Source organism: Tursiops truncatus, chromosome 3 (assembly GCF_011762595.2).
Source record: "Tursiops truncatus isolate mTurTru1 chromosome 3, mTurTru1.mat.Y, whole genome shotgun sequence".
NCBI lineage: Eukaryota > Metazoa > Chordata > Mammalia > Artiodactyla > Delphinidae > Tursiops > Tursiops truncatus.
Window position 1 is genome coordinate 58,650,593 of NC_047036.1, and position 17,978 is coordinate 58,668,570.

Genomic DNA, 17,978 nt, shown 5'->3' on the forward strand with positions numbered 1-17,978 from the left:
GATGTGCTAGGTTGTATTGCTGTATAGCAAATAACCCCCAACTCTCAGTGGCTTAATACAATGCAAGTTTATTTCTCCCGCTGACTACTGAGTCGGAGCTGGGGCTCTGCTCCACTTTGTCACACTGCCTCTAGGTCCCAGGCTGAGAGATAAGCCACTATCTCGGCATTCTTGGTCACAACAATGAAGGGAAAAGAGCTCTGAAGAGTTTCATCTTGGCGATTTCGTGCTCAGCCCAGAAGCAACACACATCACCTCCGCTAGAGCTGATAACTTGGCCCCAACACCCAACCACAGAAGGCCAGGAAGCACAGCCCTACCACATGCCCAGAGGCAGAAGGCAGAAAAATTAATAAGCAACATTAATGACCACCACACTGTCTTAGGATGGACTCCCCAGAAGCAGACTCTGAGATGAAGATTCATGTGAAAGCGACTAATTAGGAAGTGCCACTAGGAAGAAACAGTAAGGGAGTGAGGAAGAGAGACATGGAAGAGAAGGTAGTTAAGCAAGTGTTTGATATCAAACAAAGTCCCGACTGTGGTGGCTGGGGAGCTCGAGGTGCCTGTAGCTGCGGTGCTGAGGTTGGAGCGTCTGCATGTGTGCTGGCTCCTTTTGTAGCAGCTGCTGCTGGAGCTGGAACATTTCCCGAACAAAAGACTAAACTTACAGAAGAATGCAATCAAGTGATGGCTTTTTCTTCAGAATCTGAATAGGGAGGCCACAGGAACAGACGAAGTTGACAAGCTAGAAACTAAATTTATATCTGCTTGGAACAACGTGAAATATAGTTGGGTGTTGAAAACAAAGACATATTTTAGTAGAAATTCCCCTGTTTTATTGCTTGGAAAGTGTTTCCATTTTAAATATGAAGTTGTTTAGACTACAGGCATACCTCAGAGATATTGTGGGTTTGGTTCCAGACCACTGCAATAAAGCAAATATTTCAATAAAATGAAAATGAACTGTTACCTGCAAGATCAGGACGTACAATAGAAGATCATGGAATTGAGGGAAACGTAGAAGAATTTCGTAAAGGTTTCATTTCAAGAATATGGCTTACCCACAAGGAAGAATTTCCTCAAATAGAAGGCTCAGCTTTGACAACAGACTGTGCTTGGAGCTGTACATTAAGAACTGGCCAGATGCTATTGGCTCAAGGACTCATTCTACACTTGCTTGGTAGAGCTTAGACCTGGCTGGCCTGATGCTTTGAACACTGAAAATTCAGACTCTGAATCATGGACTTCCAACACTGTAAAAAAATTTACTGCATCTTTCGAAGCATCGCTTTCAGGGGAAAGAGAACTCAAAACCCCAACAATTTCTCTGAAGGAGACAATCGGGAGATATTCTGATGATCATGAAACGCAAAATGAAATTTATCACAGGAAAATCATCCCTTGGTTTGGTGATTCCCCCTTGGCTCTCTTTGGTTTACACCAACTAATAGAATATGGAAAGAAGTCTGGGGAAAAAGCTGGAGATTGGTATGGACCAGCTGTGGTTGCTCACATTTTAAGAAAAGCAGTTGAAGAAGCAAGACACCCAGATTTACAAGGAATAACTATTTATGTTGTGCAACATTGTACAGTTTACAGTTCTGAGGTAACTGATAAACAGTGCGCTTCCATGGCCTCTGATAATACAGATGACAAAGCTGTTATTATTCTAGTTCCTGTTAGACTTTGTGGAGAAAGAAACAATGCCGACTATTTAGATTTTGTAAAGGGTATTTTAAGCCTTGAATACTGTGTGGGTATTATTGGTGGCAAACCTAAACAGTCATATTGCTTTGCTGGATTTCAAGATGACACTTTGATTTACATGAATCCTCATTACTGCCAATCTTTTGTAGATGTCAGCATAAAGGATTTCCCTCTTGAGACATTCCACTGCCCTTCTCCTAAAAAGATGTCATTTCGAAAAATGGATCTTAGCTGTACAATAGGATTTTACCGTCAAAATGTTCAAGACTTCAAACGAGCTTCTGAAGAAATCACTAAGATGCTGAAAGTTTCTTCTAAGGAGAAATATCCATTATTTAGTTTTGTAAATGGTCATTCCAGAGACCATGATTTTACATCTACTACAACCAACGAAGAAGACCTTTTCTCAGAGGATGAAAAGAAAAGATTAAAAAGATTTAGCACAGAAGAGTTTGTCTTGCTGTAAAGATTAGCATATTTGTGCTCGATGAGAAGAAATCCTTTGAAGGAGGAAAAAGGAAGAGAAACAAGTATACTTGAAACTGGTTTATTTTCACAAATATCTTAATTTTATGTTTTTTTTAAAAAAGAACATTTGAAAACGTACAAGTTTTAAAGCTATTTTTCTGGAAGAGAAATGATTTAGTAAATCTTGACTTCTAATAAATATCAAGTGATTCTGGCTGCATTCCTATTTCCCTAAGATCTGCTGGTGATAACTCTACCTTAACTGCAAGTCTTCCAGTCTTCAAATTCTTCCACCTGGGTCCACTATTCTCCTGAAGGTTTTGTGATATTGGGTCCCAAAATGGGATCACCAAATAGTTTCAAAAGCTTCAGTTTATACTAATGACCAGAAGACCAGAGAATGAATGTTCAGTGCTGCCTAAGCCTCCTGATATTAATGCAACCAAAGGATGCTTTTGGAGGTATCTTGACATTTTAAATAGTAATTTTTAGCTGTGATATGATATAATTACATGAGCAGAATTTTGAGTTAAGGTAATACTTAGCAATCTGATTTTACAATGGCACCTAATTTTACTTGCTGTTGAGCCTTCTCTGGGGAGTGAAGGTAAAGTATTGGTTTTCCCCACAGATTTAAAGTTTATGTTATTAATAATAACTATATCCAATCTAACAGATAAAGGCAAAATTGTTTCCTATCTCAAAAATGAAATTTTATGGAAACTCTACTTATTATGCAGTTTTAAAAGCTGAAGATAAGTACCAGGAAAGATATCAGTAGATGCTCTCCATGTGATTTTTGCTATTTGTATAAATCAGTGCAGTGGTGTTTAGGAGCTGAGGCCACGTATAAGGTAAATCTGCCTTAAGTGTATTATGTCTTATTTAAAGGCAAATTTGTGATGTAAAAGTATGAGTTATTATTGAGCCAGGTTTATAAAGTACTTTAATAAAGATATAAGAACATTAAAACAAACAAACAAAGGAAAAAACAACAAAGTCCCCAGGAGGGCAATTTAGGCTTAACTCCGTGGAAGAGCCTGGAGACAGTCGTACCTGAGAGCTGTCTGGACCAGGGGCAAGGAAGCTGGAGGAGGTATACTTCCATGCCAGGAGTCATTTGCTCCGGCTCTCCCCTGGGGGATGTAATCCCACAGAGTTCTGGCTCTCCTCGCAGGTGTTGGCTGCTTGAAGTGAAAGCACAGCATGAAGATGGTAGAGGGATCCAAAAGCACACAGGTGGAGCACAGACATCATCTGCCACAATCCCGCCTCCCAAACCGGTAAATCACAACATCCTAACAGTTCTACCTCCCGAGTGTTTCCTAAATTGTCCCATTTCTCTCTCCCCTTGGTTGCCCCCTCCGTCGAGTACACCTCGAGCCCGTTATCCTTGATCTTCTGCACTATTGCAATCAGAATATGACCTTCAGTCCTGACATCTCCAATCTAGATGTCACACTACAGTCAATAAGAATCAAGGTTTTTTTTGGCTGCGTTGGGTCTTTGTTGCTACGTTGTGGGCTTTCTCTAGCTGCGGCGAGTTGGGGCTACTTTTCGTTGCAGTGCGCAGGCTTCTCATTGCGGTGGCTTCTCTTGTTGCAGAGCACAGGCTCTAGGTGCGCGGGCTTCAGGAGTGTGGCTCGCGGGCTCAGTAGTTGTGGCTCGTGGGCTCTAGAGCACAGGCTCAGTAGTTGTGGCACATGGGCTTAGTTGCTCCACGGCATGTGGGATCTTCTCAGACTAGGGATCGAACCCGTGTGCCCTGCATTGGCAAACGGAAAGAATCACGTTCTGATTGCCTGGTGACATCTCAAATTTGTCATGCCTGCTTTCTAATCAAGATACAATCCCTATTTTGCAGATGAGAACGTTGAGCCTCAGAGCAGTGACTTGCCAATTCAGTTAGTAACTGGCAGAGCCAGAATAAGAATCCAGTATATATTAACTCTAAGACCTTTCCCATTATATTTCACTGTTTCAGGATCATGATTAACTGTCCACCTTACCCTGATTAATACCCAATTCTATAAGTTTCAAACTCAATGTTTTAAACCAAATTTATCATATTCCTTACCTCTCTCACCAATGTCCTGCTCTTGAGTTCCCAGTGTCGATAATGACCCCGCCATCTTTTGGTGTCATCCTTTACTCTTCTCTTTCCTCTTTGTTTTTCCACAGTTACTGTACTTCTGACTTCTCAGTGCCCATCGCTACAGGTAGGACTGGCGTTATGTGCCTGGCGAGTACCCACTATGTGGGAGGTCCTGGAGCTGGGCCCAACGAGGGCTCATTAGTAGTGGATATCATTCCAATGATATTCTGTGCCAAGAAATGAGATCAGAATCCAGGGAATGAAGCCAAAGTTGGCCAGTCAGTTTGCCAAGCTGGAAGTTCTTGGGCAGAGTTATAAGCAGAGGGAAAGACACCAGTGGACAGGGAGAGACTGACTGATGATGGAAATGAAAAAAACAGTGATGCATGGAGCAGGGTCCTGGGGGAGGCAATGAAAGGGGTCACCATATGGCTCTTTGGTAGTGGACTGACTTTGAAGATTGGGATCCTGAGGAGAAGGAGGTATACACATGCCTTGTCTATACTAGGTGCTCAAAATGATATTGAAAGGTCTTAATGAAAATATCTGTTCCCTATTCCCCAGAGGCACATATTTTGAACTAATTTAGCTTTTTTTCTAAACCTGGCATTTATCTTCATATTTCTAAGTAATATATTTATACTGCGATTTCTTGATTTATCAGTTTGAAGCTATTAACTTCCTATTAAGTAGATGATAATATAGTCTGTTGTATTACCACCTCCTACTTCCTCTCTCCTTCTCCAGGATAAAAAATTCTAGCTAAATCAGTAGTCAATATTATTTTGGCTACGCAAATATAGTTTAGTGATGATCCAGTTAGTTTTATATTGTATCTCATACAAATTTTTATGTTTCCTGGAATTAATAATTTTTAAAATTCTGTTTGCTCTGTACTGATCTTTAATATTTTCCCAAGTGGTCCATCTGTTCTGTCAAATACTCTCAGCAGGTTTTTTCTTTCCCCACAATGCTCGAGCATATTTCTCGATAATCTATTTCCATTTTTTTCTCTGAGGCCTCCCTCCCATAGCACTCTACCTTCCTACCGCAGCCTGGATGGGTTGCTCTTAAGCCCTTCTGCACAGCTGTAATCCTGAGAATTCCCTTCTCCATCAAACTGTTTCTCTTGTGTTGGGCTTCCTTTTCCTGGATCCAACGATATTCTTTCCCTTGGTTTGTTTGCTCTCCGCATTTGCTGAAGCACAGCTTTCAGCAGGCTCTAAGGAAGGAGAGTGTCTGAATCAACCCCTACACTGGATTCATGGTTTGGCTGGGTAATTTTAAAGGCATAACTACCTTATCATCTACTATCCAGTGGTGTTGAGAAGTCTTATGGCACTCTGATTGTCATTATTTTATATGTAACCTGTTTTGTCTCTCTGAAACTTTTCATGTTGCCTCTTTAAGTCAGATGTTCTGAAATGTCAGGGATGTGCCTCCTCGTGGACGTTTTGCTATTCAGGTTGCTAGCACTTAGAGGGCCCTTTCAGTTTGGAGGCTCTATGTTCTTCATGTGTGGGAAATTTTCTTGTACTTTTCCTTGGGAAAATTTCTGTCTTCCATTTTTTTTTCTTTCTATGATTTCTGATCTCTCTGATTGATGCTTTATGTCCATGTCACCAGCCCCTTTCTGTTCTATTTTCCTTTTCTCTTTTTGTTCCTCTTGCTGGACAATAACCTTGACTTGACTTTCCAACTCTTCCATCACAATGTTTTATTTCAGCTTTCATATTTTTCAAGTTTCCAAATGTTCATTGTTAGTTTTTCATAGTACCCCATCCTTATCTGATGGATGCAAAATCTTCTATTATTTTCCCAAGGATATTATTTATTGGTTGGTTTTCTTTTCTTCTGTTCCGGTTTGCTTCCATCAGGTTCCTTTTTTTTCTGTTTGTTTTTCCGCATCTTTTCATGTTGGAGTTTTTATCAAATGGTTATTGTTTCTGGTATGCAATATGCAGAATCTAAATATCTACATGAATTGTGACCCGAAAAACAGGAAAAAAATGCAATGATCACGTTCAAAGAGGACTAATAAGAATAAGATATATGTAGAAAGAATCATATGCAGTGTCATTAAAACAACCTTTAAGTCACGCAGAAAGACATTATAATAGCTTTTAAAAGCCAAATAAACACACATCTAAACAAGGAACAAATAATGGACTATAATTTATGGAGAGGGCAGGGTAGGGTAGAAGATTCAAATCAGACAGAAAAATAGGTAATGTGTGATTTGAATCTAGGAGATGTGTTAGCCCAAGACCATCCCTTTTAAGGTATAGAACTGTATTAAATGGCTCATAATGTCCCATTAGCAAAGTATAAAAAATCAAATCCCAAGTCTCACTTAAAGAAAAATCCCTCTGGCTGATATACAACCACAATTGGCTGAATTAAAATAAGAATCCCAATTTGCATAGATGATATAATTGTTTTATAGATATCTTTTGACTAAAGGAAGATTAGAATTAGTAGAAAAAAAGAAAGTAAATCACATCCATAACATTAGTACTTCTGTGTTAAGATTAATAATATATTAGTTTTCTATTGTTGTGTAAGAAATTACTACAAACATAGTGGCTTAAATCAACACACTTTTTTTTTTTTTTTTTTTTTGCAGTACGCGGGCCTCTCACTGTTGTGGCCTCTCCCGTTGCGGAGCACGGGCTCCGGACGCGCAGGCTCAGCGGCCATGGCTCACGGGCCCAGCCGCACCGCGGCATGCGGGATCTTCCCGGACTGGGGCACAAACCCGTATCCCCTGCATCGGCAGGCGGACTCTCAACCACTGCGCCACCAGGGAAGCCCAACACACGTTTATTATCTCACAGTTTCTGAGGATCAGGAGTCCTGGCTGGTCTTCAGCTCAGGCTCTCACCAGGCTTCCATCAAGGTGCCAGCTGACTGCATTTTCATCTGGAGGCTTGTCTGAGGAAAAAAATCCACTTCCAAGTGCATTCAGGCTGTTGGCAGAAGGTATTTCCTTTCTGCTATGTGACTGAGGACCCTGACTTTTTGCTGGCTGTTGGCTGGAGGGCTCCCTCAGATTCTAGAGGTGTCCACGTTCCTAAATGCGTCCGCAGTGCTACGTGGGCTTTTTCTTAGTCCATTTGGGCTGCTATAACAAGGTATTATAGACTGAGTGGCTTATAAACAACGGCAATTTATTTCTCCCAGTTCTGGAGACTGGATGTCAGATAGCAGCATAGCCAAGTTCCAGTGAGAGCCCCCTTCTGGGTTGCAGACTGTCAGCTTGTAGTTGTGTTCTCAGGTAGCAGAAAAAGGGCACCAGTGCTCGCTGGGGCCTCCTCTATAAGGATATTAATTCCATTCATGAAGTTAATGAGGTCATTCTCATGACCTAATTACTTCCAAAGACCCCACCTCCTAATTCCATCACTTTGGGGGTTAGGATTTCCACATATGAATTTTGGAGGAATACAAACATTCAGCCCACAGCAGGCTTTCCCAACATGGCTGCTTACTTCAGCAAGTAAGATGAAATAAGAGATGCTTACATCTCCCACAAGGAGAATCACTCCAGTCTGCTAAAACAGAGTCTTTTACGACATAACATAATCATAGGCGTAATGTCTGGTCATCTTTTCCATATAACACAATCTAACCAAGGAATGGATTTCACATCACCTTTGCCATATTCTATTGGCTAGAAGCAAGTCACAGGTCCTGCCTGCACTCAAGGGGAGGGAATTACACAAAAGTATGGACACCGGGACAAGGGAAATCATTGGGGATCACCTTAGGGTCTGTCTGCCACGAGGAACAATCTTTATTTGCTTGGTATTTAAAGTATTTGTATTGTTAAGAAAATTTGGCAAATTATAGCATCTAATAGGTTAGCTTTGTGATTCCAATTTAAAATGAGTAAATAAATGATTTAGATTTGGAATTTGAGCTAAGAGGTATAAGAGAATTTTTAATGTTTGAAAATTATATTGAACCATTTAAAATATCTTAACATCCACCATACTTATTTAATATATTATAGATATTAGAATTATTAAAGTACTTGAAAGGGTGACAGCCCATCTCTAAAGATAGCCAAATCCAATTCATGCCCTCCCTGTATGTGCATTTTGCTCTTCATAACAAGAAGAGGAGCTCATTTACCCTCCCCTTCAACCTGGGCTGGCCATATCACTAACTCTAATCAAGAGAATGTGGCAGGGCTTCCCTGGTGGCGCAGTGGTTGGGAGTCCGCCTGCCGATGCAGGGGACGCGGGTTCGTGCCGCGGTCTGGGAGGATCCCGTGTGCCGCGTAGCGGCTGGGCCCGTGGGCCGTGGCCGCTGGGCCTGCACGTCCAGAGCCTGTGCTCCGCAACGGGAGAGGCTGCAGCAGTGAGAGGCCCGCGTACCGCAAAAAGAGAATGTGGCAGAAGTGACATTCTGGACTTAAGCCCAGGCTGTACAAGGACTGGCAGCTTCTACTTTTTGCCTCTTAAAAGGCTCTTTCTTAGAACCCAGCTGCTATGCTGTGAGGAAGCAAATCATATGTCCGATTGCAGAATATATAAAGAACTCTTAAAACTCAATAATAAGATGACAAAATCCAATTTAAAAATGGGCAAGTTTTTGAACAGATATGTCACCAAAGAAGATACAGGAAAAGCCAATAAGCACATGAAAATAGTCTCAACATCATCAGTTATTAGAGAAATGCAAATTAAACTCCAAGATAACACGTCACACCTGCTAAAATTTAAAATGGCTATAATAAAAAAGACAGGTCATCACTAGTGCTGGTGAAATTACAGAGAAAGTGGAACCTTCGTACATTGCTGAGATGAATGTAAAATGGCATAGACACTTTGGAAAACAGTCTGGCAGTTTCTCAGAAAGTGAAACATATGTGTATTAAGCATGTCTTTTCATTCTAATGTTTGACATCTGGAGCCTTACAAATACTAGGTGGGGAGTCTGTCCTCCCAGGTCCAGCTAGAGAGTAAGCAACTCTCCAGGAGGGCGCCTTTCATATGCAAACCAACCAATCCAAAACCCAACCCCACTCCCTTCTTTATGGAGCTGTGCACACAGAGCCACTATCCTCCTGCTGGAATCACCTAAGGGCCGGGTACCAGACAACTAGGGGCACGCTCTAGGCACCATAACTTACTGAAATTATTTAAACCAGCCAATCGTAAATCCACTTACCCTGCCTTGCCGGTACCTTTCTGCAGAAACCAAGATAAAGTCCTTTGCTCAGATTTTCCCTTTCTGTCTCCTGACCAACCCAGTGCTTCCCGATACAGCCTTGCCTGCCTGGCATGCCCCCTCCTCCCGGGAACTGTGAGTAACAGACTATCTTTTCAAAGAACATCATCTCTTGATCTGTTGGCCTCACTATACAGGAATAAAAATAAGACCAACATTTTAAAACAATATGTTTGCCATATGATCCAGCAATTCCATTCCTAGGTATTTACTCAAGTGAAATGAAACTATGTTCGCACAAAGATTTGTACATGAATGTTCATAGCAGCATTATTCATGATAGTCAAAAAGTGGAAACAACCCAAATGTCCATCAGCTGATGAATGGATAAACAAAAGGTGTTATATCCATACAATGGAATACTCATTCAGAGATAAAAACGTTTGAACTACTGATAGATGCTAAAACATGGACAAACTCAAAAATATTTATCTAAGTGAAAGAAGCCAGGCACGAAAGACCACATACTATACGATTCCCTTTATAGAAATGTTCAGAGGTTTTCCCTGGTTGCCTAGTGGTTAGGATTCTGGGCTTCACTGCCAAGGCCCAGGTTCAATCCCTGGTCGGGGGACCAAGATCCCATAAGAGGGATGGTGCAGCCAAAAAAAAAAATTCAGAAAAGACAAATTTATAGAGAAAAAAAGTAAGTTTGTGACAGTCCAGGACTGGGATGGGAACAGGGATTGACTTCAAATGGGCATGAAGGTTCTCTTTGGGTTGATGATAATATTCTAAAACTGTAATGATTGAAGGTGGTAGATACAGAGCTCTGTAAATTTACTAACCATCACTGCTTCTGTTCTTAAGTAAATTTTATGATTGATAAATTATTCCTTAATAAAGTTGTTTAAAAAAAATAAGAAAGTCTGAATAAGGAAGTCAATGCCTTGCTTCTACCCAGGGGATGAATATAATGTTTCAGAAGAAATGTCAGGATGTGGTTCAATCTTCTGACAGCTACCAGATCATGTGAGGTGGAAGTTCTGTGGTTCACCCTAGAAGCAATCCTCACCGGACTGAACAAAGTCTGTGCAGACACAGTGGATCCTCAGCACGGAGCCATAAGTCTTAATGGTTTATTGTATGCATGTGTAGGGAAAATGTGCGCTTCAAAGGCAAACGACAGCACACCCTTCCACAGTCCAGATGCTAATTCTATGGGAACTAGTTTACAGCTCTGTACCCCATAGATAACAAAAATGCAAATTGATCTTTCTAGGCCTGCAAATGTCTACAGACACGCAAATTCTATTCTGTCCAACAGATGTTCAGTTGACTTCCCTCCCCCACTGAGGAAGAAGTTCATTTGCCTCCATTGGCACATTCATCACTATATTCCCACTATATGAATGTGTCTGTTCTTTGACTTTTCCTTTGAACCGGTTTTAACATCTGCCTGATTCCCTAATTCTGAGTAAAACGTAATCTTCAACATGCTCATTTTGCTTCTGAATGAGAATCATGATTTTTGGGTAAGTTATCTTTAACATATTGTTTTTAATAGACTTTGTTCTTGAGAGCAGTTTTAGGTTCACAGTAATATTGAGCAGAAGGTAGAGAAAGTCCCCATACACCCACCCTGGTCTCCCGCCACTGCAGCCTCCTCCACTATTGACATCAAGCTCAGGGTGATACATTTTTACAATCAATAATTTTTTTAAAATTGGGATATAGTTGCTTTACAACGTTATGTTAGTTTCTGCTGTACACCAAAGTGAATCAGCTCTATGTATACATATATCCCCTCCCTCTTGGACCTCCCTCCCACCCCACTCCCCATCCCATTCATCTAGGTCACCACAGAGCTCCAAGGTGAGCTCCCTGTGCTATACAGCAGGTTCCCACTAGCTATCTGTTTTACACATGGCAATGCACATATGTCAATCCCAATCTCCCAATTCATTCCCCCCTCCCCCCTGTGTCCACACATCCATTATCTCTGTCTGTGTCTCTATTCCTGTCCTGCAAAAAGGTTCATCTGTACCATTTTTCTAGATTCCACATATATGTGTTAATATACAATACTGGTTTTTCTCTTTCTGACTTACTTCACTCTGTATGACAGACTCTAGGTCCATCCACGTCTCTGCAAATGACCCAATTCCATTCCTTATTATGGCTGAGTAATATTCCATTGTATATATGTACACATCTTCTTTATCCAATCCTCTGTTGATGGACATTTAGGTTGCTTCCATGTCCTGGCTATTGTAAATAGTGTTGCAGTGAGCAGTGGGGTACATGTGTCTTTTTGAATTATGGTTTTCTCAGGGTATATGCCCAGTAGTGGGATTGCTGGGTCATATAGTAGTTCTATTTTTAGTTTTCTGAGGAACCTCCATACTGTTCTCCATAGTGGCTGTACCAACTTACATTCCCACCAACAGTGTAGGAGGGTTCCCTTTTCTCCTCCCCCTCTCCAGCATTTATTGTTTGTAGATTTTTTGATGATGGCCATTCTGACCACTGTGAGGTGATATCTCCTTGTAGTTTTGATTTGCATTTCTCTGATAATTAGTGGTATTGAACCCACACTGAAACATCATTGTCTTCCAAAGTCCATATAACACATGCTTTGTAATTATCAATATGTTTTTTAATTAATTTATTTATTTTATTTATTTTTGGCTGCATTGGGTCTTCATTGCTGCACGTGGGCTTTTCTGTAGTTGCAGCGAGCGGGGGCTACTCTTTGTTATGGTACGCGGGCTTATTGCTGTGGCTTCTCTTGTTGCGGAGCATAGGCTCTAGGCGCGCAGACTTCAGTAGTTGTGGCTCACGGGCTCTAGAGCGCAGGCTCGGCAGTTGTGGTGCACGGGCTTAGTTCCTCCGTGGTATGTGGGATCTTCCTGGGCCAGGGCTCGAACCGGTGTCCCCTGCATTGGCAGGTGGATTCTTAACCACTGTGCCACCAGGGAAGCCCCTATCAATTTTTTTGTCATTCATGAAATCTCAAGATGACCTTTCGAGGAATCAGTCTAGATAGATCCTCTGAAGGAGCAAAGTCAGCCTGCCCTTTCAGAATTCTGCCTTAACGCTGTTCGTCTCCTCTTTGGTATGCTACGTGTTGTAATAAGATGGTGTTGACTGAAAAAAATGCACAACCTAAAAGTTGAGAGTTATGTTTTACTTGGCAGACAAAACTGAGGATTTTAGCCCGGGACACAGCATCTCAGATCACTCTGAGAAACCGCTCCGAAGATGCAAGGGGGGAGCCAGGATACACAGGAGTTTTTGCAACAAAGGCCAGGTAGTCGGAACATCAAAAGATTACTGTTAATGAAAGAAAACCAGCCATCTCAAGTTAAGGAATGTAGCACTTTTCTGTGTATGGGAAGATGCAAGAGTCTGGGCTCCCTGAAATCATTCCTTTGATATGCACATCAGCTCTCTGGGGCCAGTATCCTGTGATTTGTCACCTTGAGTCTCCTCAGGGTGCACTGTCCGGGGGTGGCTACAATGTCTGATGATTTGATGGCAGGCATCCTGCCTCCATCCTGAGTTCCCTCAGGGCTCACTCTTGGGGCGGCTGTACTGTGATGGCTTAATGGCTGCAACATCCTTTGTTTACTGACACGACAGGCAATATTTTTCATTCACAATGGCAAATTCCATCCACAGAGAAGCCTGTGAGACTCCTCAGAGAGGCAGAGGAGAATGTACCTCTTCCAGCTCTCTTTATCATAAATGCACATCTTTGTGCTTTATTTCATGAAAGAATTAAATGGAATTGAGCTGAGTTGAATTTCACAATCCACCTAGTTGCTTTTGCCAGAAGCCTGATATTCATTCTAGAGTCCCTCTTTCTTCCTTTTGAGGGGGCTATGTTCTAGTTTGGTGAGAATAGGACTGAGTTGACGCCCTGCATTCAATTTGTGCTTTTCCTGGAATTTCTTTTCTGTTCTTTCCGGAGGGGGAGGGCCGAAAAAAGGACCATTCCAGGGCGCGGCGCTGGGCTTGCCACATTTGGGAGCGCCGCCTGAAGTTGGGCGCACAGCCTCCCGACGCCCTGCCGTTGGGCTGGTGGAGGCCGCAGCACTGCTAGGGTTGTATCAGTCCTCCTGTTTGCACTATTTCTTTTTGCGACCATGGCCCCGCCTTAAGTATTTCTAATTAAGAAACAAAACCTCAGGAGACCGAAACTTAACCAGCCGCTCTCGCTTCTATAATTACGCTTGCTGACCCCCCCCCCCGCAACCGTCCAACCAATCAGACGGCGACTAGTGTCTCTGTTTAAAAGTCAACCAATCGGCGACTAGCGTCTCTGTTTAAAAGTCAACCAATCGGTGACTAGCGTCTCTGTTTAAAAGTCAACCAATCGGTGACTAGCGTCTCTGTTTAAAAGTCAACCAATCGGTGACTAGCGTCTTTGTTTAAAAGTCAACCAATCGGCGACTAGTGTCTCTGTTTAAAAGTCAACCAATCGGCGACTATATTTGTACCGGTCTATAAAAGAGCTGTACTAATCTCCGCCAGGGCCTCTTAGCGTCACGGGCAAGGAGTGCGCGGAGGTCCAGGTTCGAACCTGCAATAAATGACCCTTGCCGTTTGGCTTTGACTCTCGACTCTGGTGGTCTTGTGGAGGGGCCTCGCGACCTTGGGCATTTCATTTGGGGGCTCGTCCGGGATGCCCCCAAGCCCACCAGACATCAGGTCAACGGGTCATCGCTGACAACCGATCGGTAAGTAAGCCGGCTCAGGGTACCTTCTGTTTTGGGGACTAGGACAGTCCTGGCGGACGCGCTATAGGACACCTAGTCGGGTGTGGTTGGAGACGTCCACCACGACCCATCTGGGGCTGGCAGCCCATCTGAAGCGCGCACGCGATAACCTCCCCTTCCTCCTTTTACAGACTCCGCTATTGGGACTGCTCTTAATCACTTTTGTTTTCAGAGTAACCTTTTCTAATCAATCTCTTACAGGACCTAGACATGGGCCAACCACAGAGTACCCCCCTCTCCCTCCTTCTCGCTAATTTCGGGGATGTAAAGTCCCGAGGACACAACTTCAGTCTGGATATCTGGAGAAGAAAACTAATTACCTTCTGCCGCTCTGAATGGCCAACTTTCGGGGTTGGCTGGCCCACCGAGGGTACCTTTTGTCTTCCTATAATCCTAAAAGTTAAATCTAGAGTTTTCTTGCCAGGAAAAGAAGGCCATCCGGACCAGATCCCCTACATCCTGGTATGGCAGGACCTGGTAGAAAACCCTCCTCCCTGGATGACCCCCTTTTTGTCATCAGGGTCATATAAGATCCTTGCGGCCCGACCAACTAAACCTCCCAAGCCTCAGACCCGAACTGCACCCATACTCTCTGACAGCCAAGACCTCCTTCTCCTAGACCCCCCCCCATATCAATCTCCCCCTGTGGCCCCACAACCAGTCCCCCTTCCTGCTCCTGGCTCTGCTCCTCTCCCCTTGGTAGAACCTCCTGCAGCCCCTCCCGGAGGGCCACCCAGGCCAGAACCGGAGGACCGAGAGGCAGAGGCACTACCGGTCCCCCTGCCCAATGAAAATAATTCCCAGGGGCCGGCTGGGCGCACTCGCGGACGCACTCAGCGCGACCCAGGGTTCCGCCATCCTGATTCTACCAGAGCCCTACCCCTGCGAGAAATAGGCCCTCCCGATGAGACAGGGAACCCCCGACTCCAGTATTGGCCATTTTCTACCAGTGACCTATATAATTGGAAAACCCAGAATGCCCGTTTTTCTGATAATCCTAAAGACTTGATAGCTCTTCTAGATAGCGTTATGTTCACTCATCAGCCCACCTGGGATGACTGCCAACAGCTCCTCCGGATCCTATTCACTACCGAAGAACGGGAGCGAATCCAGCTGGAGGCGAGAAAACTGGTTCCTGGAGATGATGGTCAACCCACCGCTAACCCTGACCTCATCAATGCAGCCTTTCCCTTAACTCGCCCCCCGCAGGATGATTGGGACTATAACACCGGAGAAGGTAGGGGACGACTGCTCATTTATCGCCAGACTCTAATGGCGGGTCTCCGGGCTGCCGCGCGTAAGCCCACTAATTTGGCCAAGGTATATTCAATCATGCAAGGTAAAACAGAAACTCCCTCCTCTTATTTAGAAAGATTAATGGAAGCCTTTAGGCAGTATACCCCTATGGATCCAGAGGCCCCCGAAAATCAGGCCGCCATTGTAATGTCCTTCGTTAACCAGGCAGCCCCTGATATTAAAAAGAAACTCCAGAAGTTAGAAGATCTGGAGGGCAAACAGATACAGGACTTACTCCGTATCGCCCAGCGCGTCTTTAATAACCGGGACGCCCCAGAGGATAAACAACTTAAAGCCACTGAGAAAATGACTAAAGTCTTGGCCGCCATTGTTCAGAAAGACCAAGAGGGCCCCCCAGCCACTCGACCTTCCAGGCGACCATTGGATAGAGATCAATGTGCCTATTGCAAGGAAAAGGGCCACTGGGCTCGGGAATGCCCCAAGAAAAGGCAGCCTCGCCCCAACCAGGGGCAATGGCAACCGAACGCCACCCCAGTCCTGTTTACACATGATACAAAGTAGGGGGGACGGGGTTCGGACCCCCCCCCCGAACCCAGGGTAACCCTACGAGTGGAGGGGAAACCAGTCCAATTCCTGGTGGATACAGGGGCACAGCATTCGGTCTTGGTTAAGCCCCACGGGAAAATTTCTAACAAATCCTCCTGGGTCCAGGGAGCTACGGGAGTTAAACGTTACCTTTGGACCACTCAGAGAACTGTGGACTTGGGCACGGGAAGGGTAACCCATACCTTTCTGGTCATTCCCGATAGCCCTTGCCCCTTACTGGGGAGAGACTTACTCACTAAAATGGGAGCACAAATTCATTTTCGGCCAGAGGGGCCAATCGTAACAGACCCTCACGACCAACCCATATCTGTGCTCACCCTGAACTTGGAAGATGAGTACCGACTTCACCAGGAACCACCCTCCCAAAATCAAGATATAGAGTTATGGCTTCAGCAGTTCCCCGAAGCATGGGCAGAAACAGGGGGGATGGGACTAGCCAAACACCGCCCAGCCCTATTCATAGAGATCAAACCGGGGGCAGATCCTGCACGTGTCCGACAGTATCCCATGCCCCTAGAGGCCAAGACTGGTATCACTCCTCATATTCGCCGGCTTCTTGACCTGGGGATACTGCGTCCCTGCCAGTCGGCCTGGAATACACCCCTGCTGCCAGTCCGCAAACCTAACAGTAAAGACTACCGCCCAGTGCAGGACCTGAGGGAAGTTAACAGACGGGTCATAGACATCCATCCTACTGGCCCAGATCCATGGGGTTCGGGAAGACCTACGTGACCAGCCCCTACCGGATGCACAAGTCACATGGTTCACTGACGGCAGCAGCTTTGTCCAGCAAGGTCAGAGGTATGCGGGGGCAGCAGTAACATCAGAAACTGAGGTGATATGGGCAGAGACTCTCCCCCCAGGGACCTCAGCCCAAAAAGCTGAATTAATTGCCCTGACCCAAGCTCTCAAGATGAGCAAAGGCCAAAAAGCTACCATATACACAGACAGCCGGTATGCTTTCGCTACCGCACATATACATGGGGCAATATACCGAGAGCGGGGACTACTCACAGCAGAGGGCAAAGACATCAAGAACAAAGAGGAAATCCTGGCCTTGCTAGCGGCCATATGGGAACCCAAAAAGCTAGCCATTGTACACTGCCCGGGGCATCAAAAACCCACGAATCCAGTCACCCGAGGCAACAATTTGGCAGACCAGACGGCTCGAAAGGCGGCACACACTCCAATACCATTACTTCCCCTGCAACTGCCGGATCCAGGCCCCCGGGAACTACCGCCCCAACCCGACTACTCGGAGGATGACATCAGATGGATGAGCAAGCTTCCTCTAACCCAGGTTAGAGACGGATGGTGGCGGGACGCTAAAAACAATATCCTCCTTCCTGAGAGACTAGGAACCCTGGTCCTTGAACGGATCCACCGTAGCACCCACTTGGGCGCCCGACGGCTACAGGATCTCATCAGGCAGACTGGACTTAAAATTAAAAATGTCTCCGAGAAGACTGAACGACTGGTTGCTGACTGTGCAGTCTGCCAACTCCATAATGCCAGCACCCACCCATCAACCACTGGCATCCGGGAGAGAGGAAACCAGCCCGGAGCCTACTGGGAAGTGGACTTCACGGAGGTAAAGCCTGGCAAATATGGGTATAAATATTTACTGGTGTTTATAGATACCTTTTCAGGTTGGACTGAGGCATTCCCAACCAAGAATGAGACTGCACGAATAGTAGCTAAGAAGCTACTAGAAGAGATCCTGCCCAAGTATGGCTTTCCAGTTATGATAGGGTCCGACAACGGGCCAGCCTTCGTTTCTAAGCCTTACAGCGGATACACGAGACAATCTGGCCCAAACTAAAGAGCTATATGCAACAGGACCCCCACCTACTCCACACCAGCTCCGGCCAGGTGACTGG

The 17,978-nt window shown here is 44.6% G+C and overlaps 2 protein-coding genes across 2 annotated transcripts; both read left to right on the top strand.

Moving 5' to 3' along the window:
- Positions 1 to 489: 489 nt before the first annotated feature.
- On the top strand, positions 490 to 2,176 carry LOC101336232 (cysteine protease ATG4C-like). Its single transcript, XM_019929153.2, is given in 4 exon segments — positions 490 to 585; positions 707 to 875; positions 956 to 1,197; positions 1,199 to 2,176. Coding segments are annotated over 4 exon segments (1,485 nt in total).
- A 12,269-nt stretch (positions 2,177 to 14,445) lies between these two features.
- On the top strand, positions 14,446 to 16,830 carry LOC117311869 (uncharacterized). The gene is given in 1 exon segment (XM_033855045.2): positions 14,446 to 16,830. A coding segment is annotated over 1 exon segment (2,385 nt).
- Positions 16,831 to 17,978: the final 1,148 nt, after the last annotated feature.